The sequence below is a fragment of the Lemur catta genome, chromosome 12 (genome assembly GCF_020740605.2).
Source record: "Lemur catta isolate mLemCat1 chromosome 12, mLemCat1.pri, whole genome shotgun sequence".
Classification (NCBI taxonomy): Eukaryota; Metazoa; Chordata; class Mammalia; order Primates; family Lemuridae; genus Lemur; species Lemur catta.
The window spans coordinates 20325094-20338138 of NC_059139.1; the positions used below are offsets into that span (position 1 = coordinate 20325094).

The window sequence follows — 13045 nt, forward strand, 5'->3', positions numbered from 1 at the left end:
GATCCAGTTACCATTTGGCTTGCTGTGTCCCCAGGAGACTTTAAGGGCAGGGCCTTTTTTGTCTCTCTGTCACCAGTCCTAGCTCAGAGCCTTGTTACCTGTAGGTGCTCTGTAGATACTTACTAATGAAGCCACCCAAGAGCACCAGGCCTGGGAGAGGGGACACCAAGTTCCAGTCCCTGCTCTTCTATCCCCAGCCCTGTGGCCTTCAAGCTGCCATGGCCTTTCTCTGGGCTTCTGTTTTCTCATCTATAAACTGAGCATTTTGGTCTGATGACCAGGGGACTGTCAGCTCTGACATTACAATCATATATTTCTTCATTTCACTAATTATTCTAAATAAGAAGGAGTAAGCAAACGGTCTCAGAACGGGCTTGCAACAGGAGCCAGAGCATTTACTGTGGTGAGATTCTAATTGGATTACGTGGCTTCCAACATTTGGGGCAAAGATGCTATTGTAAAATTTTATTTTGGGTTCCAGCAGAGATGAGATCCTTTAAATGCTATGAGACAGCTGCCTTTAACGCACAGCCCCTGTTTTGTTAGATAAATGCAGTCCCTTCATTGGCTTCAGTGAAGAGAGGCACGTGTGAACTCACACAGTAATTGGCAGTTTACAGTTTAGGGTAATGCTCTGACAACATTAGTACGGAAGTCCATAGCATCTAATTTTTCATAGTTTGGCTTTTTCTCAGTAGTCTGACAAAGTCCTGTTGCCCTTTAAGGCAATGTAAAAGGAAACAAATGCCCAAACCATCTGTCTAGACAGGGCTTGTTGCAGAACTCGGTCTCTACACCTGCACTGGGGGCCACACGTTGAACACTGGCAAACATTCAGGTCTCCCATCTGCGCAAGGCTCTTACCATCAGTCTCAGTGGCTGTCAAAGAACCACAATATTAGTGGATAAACATTCTATATTTGTTAATTCTGGTGGTACTTACGCTATGTCATTATCATGTGCCAGGCACTGTTCCGGAGAACCTGTTGGTAAACAAGATGGACAAAGTTCCTGTCCCATGGCATGTATAGCATATGAGGGGCCACAAACAGTAGATAAGCTAATAAATGAGTCACAATATCACATGGTGACAAGTGCTATAAATGAAATAAAACAGAGTGCAGTGAAAGGTGGCTGGGCAGTGTCATGGCCAGGGGCCTAGCTGACATTGGGTGTCGCAGAAGGAAGAGCTCATGAAGAGGCAGTGTTTGAGCTGAGGACTGGGTGTCAGGAAAGGGCAGCCCTGCAGGATCTGGGGGCTGAATGTTCCCCGGGGAAGAACCAGCAAAAGCGGCCCTAAAGCAGGAGCAATAGTGTTCCAGGAGCAGAGACCAAACACTAGCAGGTGATTCAGTAGATGTGGGCAGGGCAGATTACACAGGTTCATGGCCAACACGGAGTTGGGACCTTATTCTCAGGCCAGTGGGGAGCCATTGGAGGGCTTAAGCTGAGTTCATCATGACGTGTGTTCCTTAAATGTCTGCCCTGGATGTCTAATGGAGAATAATGGATTGTAGGAGATGAGGAATAAAAAGGGAGACCTGACAGGAGGCTATTGTGGTCACCCAAGCTAAAGATCCTGGTGCCTTAGGGGAGGGGATCGGGGATGAGCAGAAGTCGATGGATGTGGAGTTATTTTGGATGTAGAGTCTACAGACCTTGCCCATGCTTTGGATTTGGGAGATGAAATAGGAATCAAAGATAACCGTGGGTTTTTGGATTGCGAATCATCTTTAACACGAGTGGATGACGGTGCTGTTCCCACTGAGATGGGAAAACCGGGAGTTGGGAGGGGAGGGGGGAGTCCAGTTTGGACCTTACTGAAGTGTATCAGATACCCAGGTGGAATTGTGTGGTGGCAGTTGGAAATATCCTTAATATTGTTACATTTAAGTTGGCCTGTTGGTTTTTGGCTTAATACATGTTAGACACTGATTTCGTTTCTGACTGAGCATTGCTTTAACTATAGGTAGCTCAATTTAGTACTGACAGTTGTACAATTGAAACTGATAACATTTGCCTTTGCTGCTCGTGTCTTCCTTTATATTCGTCTGAACTCCTTCATTAGCTGATCAAGAAATTCCAAGCCCAAGGAAACTTCCATCAATTTATTTGAACACACTCCTCTTATAGTTTCTACTTTCAGTTATAAAAAAATCATGTTATGGGATAAAAGAGAAAGAGAAGATCCATTTCTTGACTAGTGTAGTTGAGGGGCTATATTACAGATTGGTCATTTCTACCCTCTGAAGCCATTTTTATTAGATACATGTTTTGTCTGTTTTTAACTAACTGTGTGTATTGGGCTGGCAGGTGTGTGGAGTGGGTGTGCAAGTGCTCCTGGTGAAAACTGTCTCTACCTCTCCTGTCAGAGTATACATTCAAGCCATTATTCCATCCCCATGAGAATAGTTTTGCATGTGTCTTGTCACAAGTCCCACTTCTAAAAGCATTTGAAATTAGAAAGCTATGTATCTACTATTGTCAGACTCTCTGTTAACCATACTTACGTGTTCTGTTTAACAAAGAGGAGGGGGAAAGGGGGAAAAGAACGATAGTGTAAGCTATAATGGGGTGGATAGGTTTCTACCAATTTGGGCTGAAACCGATAATAATGCTATGTTGCTCTTGGAAAGAGGTCCACAGCTTGTCTGTGCTAGGGGAGGGAGAAACACTATCTCTCCTCTTCTAGACTCTGGGAACCATGGCATATTTTCCATGGAAAAAAACAAGCCACCATCCTGCCCTCAATTGCATTGGGAGGTACAGGGAGGCAGCCACAGGGCTGTCCTGGTGCTGGTGTTGGGGGCCCAGCAAGCCAGGACAACAGCTAATGGCACATTCCTGAATTTGTTCTTTCTGATGGTATCTGTTAGGGTCTCATGTAGTGGAAGCGTTGAAAGCTGCCACCTTGGCAGTCACACTGATTCTCAAGGATGGCTTTTTGGAAGTAGTAGAGCAATGAGAGACTTTGAAGGCCAGGGAGGATGTTTCTGAATGGGGAAGAGAAAGGTGTTCCAGAGGTCAGAGGCAGCAAACCAAAAACTGTGGAGTCTAAAGTGAGATGATTGGATGAAATAGGGATCGCTGACAAGTTCATGAACTACTGTGGTAAGCCAGTGACTTCTGAAGTTACGTTTGGCCAGACAGGCTCCATTTGTCTGTGGTCAGCAGATGGAGGAGACGGTTGGCACCACTTCGTGGAATGGTGGTGCCCCACCAAGCAGCGCTACGCTAAAGAAAGTATAGGATCCAACAGGTCTCTGTCTGGTAATAATTTCCCCAGACATTCCTATTGCTGCACATCAGTGACTGTTCAACATCTGGTTTTTTTACTATTACATAAAGTTTCATTTTAGTTTCTGACAGTGTGTAATTCAGATTTTCTAAATGCTTCACATTCTTCCTCCTTTGCAAGCAGCTGGAATGGGCAGGTTGCCTATTTCTAGGGGGATGATGGCTTTGTCCATGTTGGACCTTAAAGGTTCCATTGGACTTTCATGATGGATGTTAAAAGCAGATGGATTTTGTTTTATATGTTGAGGAATGTATTATGACCCATGCCTATATATCTAGGGCTAAAAAGAAAGAACTACAGGGGTGAGCCTAAAGTAAGATTGCAAAATAAATCACTTTTGAAGGTTTTGCTTTCATTTCTCTGAATAGCTGAGTAACTGAGAGAGCTCAACAATTTTGCAGTGAGCATATGTTTGTGTCCTTGGAGGGAAATAGGAAGAAGAGTAGAGGATGAACCAAAGCAGAAAGGCTACCAGCAATCAGATGGCTTAGAGACATTTATTAGATTTTTTTTTAAAAGAGTAGGTTTTGATAGCATTAGAAGCATTTTTTAACATATTTAAAGAGCATGTGTCTGTAGCAATCGATATCAAATTTATCAATTTTCTGTTTTGGTTTCTCCTACCAAAGGTTTCATTTGTATGTTTTAAGGAAGTTTGAGATTCAATTCAATGTGATGTTGTTTTAACATTTATGTGCATATATATGTATATATAAGTAGTATATGGTTACTATCATCAACATTTATTATGTATCTACTAGTTGTTATCTTGCTACAGCTTGTTTCCATAAATACCTCATTTAATCTTAACCAACCTGAAAGTATTAATGATTATTCCCACTTTAGAGGCAAGGAGGCTGAGATTTTAGGGCATTAGGTGAAGTGACTTTTGTAAGTTATAAATGACAGACCTGGGTTCAAACTAGGTTGAAGTCTCCTGGCGCCAAACCTGAGCTATCGCCCTTTCATCTTCCTTTATTAATTGCTACTTGTGCAGAAGTAAAAGGAACCCAGACACAGCCAGTGTTTACATGCACAGTGACATCTGAGTTTCAGGCTGAATAAGCTTTCACCTACTAGGACCCCAGTCAGGAAATTCAGTAATCATGCTTGCTGTGCTGTCCGGTATGATAGCTGCTAGCCCCAGATGGCTATTTGAATTTCATTAGATTTCAGTGAAATTAAAAATTCAGTTCCTTGTTGCCACTAGCCACATTTCAAGCACTCAACAGCCACCTGTGGCCAGTGGCTCTATATTGGATGGCACAAATATAGGACATTTCTGTTATCGCAGAAGGTTCTATCGGACAGTACTGCCAGCCAGAGACTTTGTTCCAATCCACTGAATTTTTTTTCTTCTGTGATGTCTGTTGACAAGTGATGGACATTCGGCCTGACATGACAGCTCCGCTCTCCCGTGTTAGTGTTGCGTGTCTGTCACTATCCTTCACGGTGTGCTCACTTTTTCTTCCAAGGAGGAAGTTGGCCGGATATGGAAGATGGAGCTGCTCAAAGAATCGGATGGGCTGGGAATTCAGGTTAGTGGAGGCCGAGGATCAAAGCGCTCACCTCACGCTATCGTTGTCACTCAAGTGAAGGAAGGAGGTGCCGCTCACAGGTGACTAGATAACTCTCCCCGTCTCTCTGCCTCCTGTCCTCCCCTCCCCTTCCCTGGGTGCTAGTGTTCTTCCACTTGGCCAAAGCCCTGGTAATTAAAGTTCATAACGATTATGGTGGAGCCCAGAAGGAAACCAGGTGGGGGCAGTTCTAATTAAATGCGGTTCTAATTAAACACATCTCTGAGCACAGGAAGTGGCTAATTGCAGAAGATATTCCAGGATCTTCCAAACCATGAAAGAGAGATTGGATCTCTTTCTAGTCTAGTTTTAGTTTCAAGTGACTATAACATATTCTACCTTTTGGGATGCTGGCACTAAGTCAACACGGAGTTACTTACTGAGAATATGCTGCTGAATAGAACACCACAATCCTGACATCTTAACTCCCATTAAGACTTGACTGATAATTGGGGAGAGTGATGGGTTTTAAGTGTGACCACAGTTCATGAACTGGAGCTTCACTTGCCAGGTCTATCAGCATTTCACACACGCTGAGAGACACGTCATGCAGATGTAGAAGGGAAAGTGAATGTGAATTTTTCTCCTTGTGATCTGAAAGCAATTCATACTTCAAAACTTTTTTAATTTGCATAATGGTCTGAAGTAGGAAGAGGGAGAGTGTTTACCTAGAGTATGTGTAAAAACCATTGTTTATTTGGAGTATGAAGGATGTAACTATCCCAAAATGTCAGGCATGCTCTTGCCTGCTAGCTAATTGCTTCTACATACATAGGGTGTCTACTATTTCCAAGGCACAGTGAGGCATGTACGTATGTTGCACGCGCGCGCACACACGCACACACACACACACACACACACACACACACACATAGAATAGGTGTAAAAAGGGAGAGTTTCACTGGTGGAAGGAGGTGATCATCTTTTTTCTAGTCCAGAATTTGGTGTTCAGCCTGGGTACCCTGATTCTAAGGAGGATATGGCAAACCAGACCAGTATTGGCCAAGATTGACAGGAGATTGAAATGCTTGTCTTATGAGGTATAGTTGAAGGAGCTGGAGATGTTTAGTCTGAAGAATGGAAAACCAAGGGGACTAGGGCACAAGCTCCCGAAGTCTTTAGGATGCTGATAACTAAAGTAGAGATAGGATTAACTGCAATTGTCAGTTATCTGGATGGTAGTAATTATTGAAGGATTAGGACCTTACGTGGTTTTTACTTAGAAGAGCATTATTAAACTTCCCAAATGATATATGCTTTAAGGAACTCCTGTCAAGTAGCTATTTTCTCATTAATCATAGGTCTTAGGTTCTTGTCTGGGTTTGGCAAGTTGGCAATTAGGAAGTTCCTGTGCCCAGAGACAAGCTTACATAGAACTGTTCTTGTCCGTTTTCCATCTGAGACATTTCTAGTGGGTCTCATCACTTTGTTTGTCATTCTCAGCCAGTTGTGTGTGTGTCTCTTGGCCTCTGGGGTATATGAGTCACAAGAGGGGGCATTCTAGTTAATAGAGAGATGAGAGAAATGCAATTACAGGGGGAAATAGAAAGAGGGATGGGGATCGTTTTGGTGGTGGTGTGGAGAGGTAAACCCAGGGACACTGGCCAGAACCACTGGATTCTTTATTCCTGAATCCCTCTCCTCCCATGAGGAACATCTTCCTTCTCTCACCATTCCAAGCAATTAGTGGGGTCCTTAGCGTTTTTCTGTTTCAGAGATTTTCAAAGGACAGGAAGCAGAGGCTTTCAGAAGTCTCTGGTGTCTCTGTTATCGGTTAAGACCTAAATTCATTCTGAGAAACCTGTGGTAGAATTTTTGAAAAAAGAAAAAGAAAACCTAAATTCATAGAAAAGATGATGATGCATGCCCTAGAGGAAAGAGAAAATAAGAGAGAAGCTGTTGAAGGTAGGAAGGCAGAGATAAGGATGGAAGGAGAGAAAGGAGTTGATTCATTGAAAGAAGGTAAGGGAAAGAGTCTATAGATCGGGGAGAGACCGAGTTGGTGAAGCGTGGCATGTTGGAGACAGGCATGGGTTCCATGGCAGCACTCTGGGTGCTGATACGAAGCCCTTACAAGGTATGATGGAACCCTAGGATCAGGGTCCCTCCACTTCCCCAGATTCCTATCCCATATTTAGCAATCTCTGGCTTCTTTGGGATTATGGGAGACCAGACCACTGGAGGCTCTGTTGGAACCCACAGGACTGTTGACCCGCCATGATTGAAGGGACCCAGTGCTCTGGCACAGGTACCACCCAGAGCCCTGACCCACCCTGGTGGGGACAGTCCCACTGATGGCTGACTCTCCTGCCAGTCCAGTGGGAAGGAAGCTCAGAATCAGCCATAATTGAATTTAAGAGAAATGAAGAAAAAGAAAATGTGCAACCATGTTTGTAGTCCAGGTCTGGTACCTACAGCAGTAGCAAATTAGGTAGTTTAATTGTTTTGTTTTGTTTTTTTTAATTTATCAGTCTGCTTACAAAGCTTGACTGTAGGGACCCAAGGATGCCAAAGGTACCAAGGGACTTTATCCTCAAGGTCCTGTAACTGTGTTGGGGGTACATACACATGCAGGGTAGCATGAATAACAGGTGCCCCAGAGGAGATCTGGTCAGGGTCATGTCACCTGGGAAGGAAGCAGTGGGTTAGGAAAGGATTGCTCGTGGGCTCAGGCTGCCTTTGCCCTATCTGAGCTTAGCTCATGGCTCGGCCCTGTGCTGATGACTCGGTCATCGGGCAGGATGGCAGGTAGGATTAATAAAACAATGACTTGACTCTCCAAAAACCTGGGAGCCTTGGTTTCTTTGTCACCACCTCCAGCTGGATGGGAGTTTGACTGTCACCGATGCTGGATATGGTGGTAACATAAGAACATGCTTGTTACTAAGCCACCACCTGAAATCATGGGCCTTTCACTCCTATAGTGGGAGTCTGGACACAAAGGATAAAGCAGTCCCATCCCAAACTGTCTCTGGTTGTCACTGCTTCCTCTTTAGCCCGATTTTATCTGTCCCTTCTCATGACCTCCCTAGCTCCAGGAAAATGTCCCTTCTCGGGCCCAGAATGTCTTGACAAGGGATTTTTTTCCCATCTCCATTTCCTCAGGGATGGCAGATTGTCCTTAGGAGATGAGCTGCTGGTGATCAATGGTCACTTACTGGTCGGGCTGTCCCACGAGGAAGCTGTGGCCATTCTGCGCTCAGCTACTGGGATGGTGCAGCTGGTGGTAGCCAGCAAGGTAGGTCGTTTTTGTTTTGTGTTTTGATATTCGTAAAGGTGGTGGTGAATTTGGATTTGAGGCCCCCACCCCCATGCCACACACAGATGTGTGTGCGCTTGCACACTTACCTTGGGCCATTTAAACAGCCTCGATTCTACAGGGCAAGGCCATACAGAGGCCTTTATTTAGGCAAAGTGCATTTAAATTGCTTTCCTTTAAGAGTTTTGTTTTGTTTTGTTTTGTTTTTTTAAGAGACAGGATCTCACTCTGTTGCATAGGCTAGTGTGCAGTGATGCTATCATAACTGACTGCAGCCTTGAACCCCTGGGCTCAAGCAATCCTTTCGCCTCTACCTCCCGTGTAGCTAGGACTACAGGTGTGCACCACCACGCCCAGCTACTTTTTAAATTTTTTGTAGAGACAGGTCTCCCTGTGTTGCCCAGACTGGTCTTGGACTCCTGGCCTCAAGCAATCCTCCCTCCTTGGTCTCCCAAAGTGCTGGGATTACAGGTGTGAGCCACTTGCCTGGCCCCTTTAAGAGTTTTTATAGATCTATGTTAGGGGTTAGAGAAGAAATAATAGGACTAGGGAGAAGTAAGAATGGTAGGGTGGAAGGGAGGACAATGTGGAGAGAGCAGCAGTGGTCCCAGGAGAAACTGAGAGGAGATGTGGAAGTCTAGACAGCAGGACAGGCGGGGGCAGGGGGGGAGGGGCTGCACAGGTAGGCCCCGGGTCCTGAGCGCTGGGGCTGGAGGAAGCCTGGTGAATCCTGCCTGTCCAGCCACCATCCTGCCTGTCCAGCTACCATCCTGCCTTTCTTTCTCCACAGTTTTATAAATGAGAGAGTGAAGCAGAGCCTCCATGGCCAGCTACTTCTGGCAGAGGCCACCGTGCCATCAGTAGTGCCAGGACCCAGGCCCTTAGCACCCAGCCCCATGTCCGTCCCCTGTCTCGCGGCTGCCTCTTCTTCACGGTTCTCCCTTCACAAGGTCCAAAGGCCCCAGGCGGGGGCTTCTTTCACCCTCACCCCCAGAGTGTGTTAACACAGAGCCCGTGTTCTGGGCCCCAGCATCTGCTTTCTTAAAGGACAGCTGTGGTGAGGAGGAGGCGTGGTCCTCTCTTGTGTCTGAGCTGTTGTCTTGCGCTATTGAGGACACTAGGAAAGAGTCCGTGTGACCGAGGGGCTAGTGAAGGCTTCGTTCCAATCCTGGTCTCGAAGGCTTAGGGTGAGGCCACACCAGTCTTAGCCTTTCGCAGTGTGACACTCTTGCCGGTATGGGAGATTCTTTGTCATTGTCCCTGCTGTTTTGAACCCGACGTCTGTAGGTTTTTATATATTTTCCCTCTCAGATTGCAGGAACTGTTGCCAGATTTTGGAGATTAGAAGAACATTTTGAGCTATCTGAAAAATCTGCTTTCCTCTCTTTATACCTTTTACCCTAAACCCTTGACCTAGACTCTCAGGCCTCCAGGAAGAATATTACAGAATATTTCTCCTGCAGAGTCAGCAGGAGGAGTGGCCGCCTGAGTCCCTGGAGGCAGGCGTTGAGCCATTTTCCGTTCATTGGTCCTTTCCACCCCTCCCAGAGATACCAAGGGACTCCCTGGGGACTTCTCCTGAGTCCCGCGAGCGCCATACCCATCTTCACCCAGAGTGTCCGCCTGTGAGCCGTCTGCGTCCCCTCACGAGGCATGGGAAGGAGGGCAAGCCCCGGGATTTGCTCTGTCAGCTGGTGAATTCCGCAAGGAGGGGATGCTGCAAGAGGAGGAGAAACAAACGCCTCTGTTGGCCAGCTGCATCAGGAGCGTGAAAGCGTCATCGGGTCCTACACACACACAGGCACGTGTTGGCAGAGAACGCTCGTTTTGTTTGCACAGCCCACGTCCCCACAGTCTGTGGCTGAAGAACGCGGGCTCTGCGCAGGAACGATACTGTGTGCCACCCAGCCTTCCTTTCTATGCTGACTTCTTCCTCCTGCTAGTTTGGAAGATGGTGAAGGGGACAAGCTTTCTATGTAAAGCCATTATCCACAAACATACACACAAAAAAAAAAACAAAATAAAAACAAAAAAGCGAATGATTGAGGGGCATACACAGGACTTGGAAAACCAGGTCCTGGATGGTGGCTGCTCCCCGGTCACACACTGACTTAATGGAAGAAAGGACACGACATGTACCAGTCAGGTGCCCACGTGCTTTTTTAACCAATTACCTCATTTAATTCTTTAAAAATCCCCTGAGACAGGTATTAGCTCTTTTTATTCAAAGAATGGAATTAAAATGCGAGTGGTTGCTTACCTGCCCCGAGGTCACCCAGCAGCAGGCATCAGAAGCAGGTTTCATCCTGCGTCCGCTGGACTCCGCAGGTCGTGCGTCTGCACCAGGCTGCCCGCTATGCAAATGAGATGTGAAGGACACCAGAGCCGGCGGTATTAGACAAAGATGATGTGTACCTGCTAAAGGCTTTGACTTTTAGGTACCCTTGCCTGGGGTCCTTATGGGGCTAGCAGCAACCTGGAACCAAAGAATGGGTGTCCCCTCAAGTTCTCAGTCCGTGGCTCTTGGGCATCCCTACCGAGCTGTGGTCCTGAAGCTGACCCGACCTCAGAGCAGCGACACCTTTCACTTCGCCCACCATGCTCCATTTCCAGCCAGGCAGGAAGCTGCTACAGCACTGTGCTTTTCCCTGAACTAAATCTACACCAGCCGGGGTGCTTATCCATGTAGGGTAAAAACGAAGCATCAATCTTTAGGCGTCTGACATCTTTTCCTCTTCTTTATCCAACAAAGCAAATAGTCCACAGGTTTTATTGTTGCCTTCGTATTTGGAAGGGTGGAGGGAGCTTCTGAGTTGCTGAATATGAAGAATGATAAAAATGTAAATTTTGTTGTCCTAGATAATAGTCATCTTGTCACAACCTTTAAGGCATCGTTGTGGAACTAGAGCCATTACTTTCTTGCAGAGAGATGTCCCATGTTTCCACACAAGTATGTTGTTTACTTATGTAGTAGGCGCTTCGAAAGTTTTTGTTGAATGAATGAACTCAGAATATCCAAGTTAGTTTTTCTATTCCTAGAAGCAAGACAAAGCTTTTTGCTTACTTTTTTTTCTCCACTCTTGGTTTTTATTAACAAGTAGTATGTATTTATTATATCTAATGTAGACAACCCCCCAAAAATACACAGGGTTGAAAAAGAAGATAACATTTTTGTAATACACAGTACTATTAACTGTGCAGCATGCACACATGTTTTCTTTTAGATGGAATCAAACACAAGGAGAAAGAGTACACCCCTGGTGGTGGTCCCTCAGTGCCAGCACAGCCCTTTAAAAGTTGTGTGTCCTCAGCAACCTGTTACATCTCCCTAAATCTTAGTTTTCGTATCTCTACAATGAGAATCAGCAACTACCTCATGAGGATGTTAGGGAGATTGCACGAGATTATAAAGGTCCCAAGCAGTGCAGCCAGTCCTAGCGCGCACCAGAGTAATGCCTGCCTTCATGGTTATCACGTAGCATTACATCTAGTTTATTGTTACATACGTTGCTAATATCATGGTTACTACATGCTATTTTAACCTGCTTTTTCACTGAGTAGCAAGCATACTGTAAGAATCTTTCCACATCAGGAAGTCCATTGCTACAGCACCATTTATAATGACCATGGAGTAGTCTATACTGTAGCTGCTGTGCAATTTACTCACCAGTTGAAATCTTTGGGGTTTTTTTTTCAACTCTTTTTCTGTTAATAGTCTAGCAGAGTTGACATCACAGAAGAGGACTGAACTCACTTTTATGTTTAATAACCCTTTCTTCCTTTCCTTAGGTAAGGACTAACAGGACACCATTCACAATTACTGGCCTAAAATGAGTTATCTTTCAGGTACCTTGAAGGTGAAACCAGCGTCCAACTAGTAACAAACGTCACTGTCATTGGATGCCAACCCACTAATATTTAGTAACATGTGTTGTTTAAGATGGGTCGGGTTTTTTTGTCCACTTTTCTATCCTCAAGCAACATGACGATTAAAACTTTCTGTGTGTTTCCCTCCTTGTAGAAGTGGCTGATGTGGGAGAATGAAGAGAAAACTGATTTCTCTTTTTGCTGACCGTGGATCAGCTCTACAGCCCTGAGCCCCTGCCTCGCCCCTGGCCCCTGGCCTCATGCGCTGTGGCATTTCCCAGCTGGGACTGTCAGGAGGTCTAAATGGTCTCACCTGCACCCCACAACCTACTCTGGCCTTAATTGTACAGAAGAACAAAGGGCTGTATTAATGAAGCCCCCTTTACAGTCTAATCTAAATGGAGTCTGACTGCATGTATTTTTGTTGACTTTTAAAAGTTGATCAAAGGCCACTTTCATTGAAAAGACATTATCAGTCTCCACTTTGGCATTTTGATTCAACAAACAACCTAATCTCCTTCTAATAAGCATATGATAGTGGGAGAGGGGAGACACAAGGATATTTGGACTCTGGGCTAGGCCTGGGGACACAGGGAGTAGAAATGGTGGTAAGTTGGAGGAACTTTCAGACAAGCAGGGGAGATACACAAGTCACTGCAAGGAGATAAAAGCAATGGTCAAGGACATTAGAGAAGAAAGGGAGGGCAAATGGAATGCCTCCTGAGATGACCCAGGAGGGCCTTCAGAAGGACAGGATGCTTAAGCTTTGCCCAGCAAGACCTCTGTCATGAAACAAGGCTGATCTCAGCAGAATAAGCTGCTGCTGATGGAAAAGGCAGTGGGCAAAGGAGAGCCCAGAGGGTTTGGACGGCAACAGGACTTGAATGGAGGGTGTAGGTTGGAGGGGGCTGAGTTCGGAGAGGTTGGCAAAGGCTAGATCTCTAAGATGCTGGCCTGCCAGTGAGAGAGTTTAGATTGTATCCTGAAAGCAAGACGGGGAGGCTGTTGAAGGATCTTAAGTTTGGGGAGCTTGAATTACCCAAA

At 45.6% G+C, this 13045-nt stretch overlaps 1 protein-coding gene across 1 annotated transcript in view; it reads left to right on the forward strand.

The window, feature by feature from the left end:
- Positions 1–13045, forward strand: part of LOC123648488 (PDZ domain-containing protein 2-like) — a 190788-nt gene that overhangs the window by 102498 nt on the left and 75245 nt on the right. Inside the window, exons 3-4 of the mRNA XM_045566330.1 lie at positions 4774–4916; positions 7981–8113. Coding sequence (XP_045422286.1) covers positions 4774–4916; positions 7981–8113 — 276 coding nt within the window. The remainder of the gene's footprint in view (positions 1–4773; positions 4917–7980; positions 8114–13045) is intronic.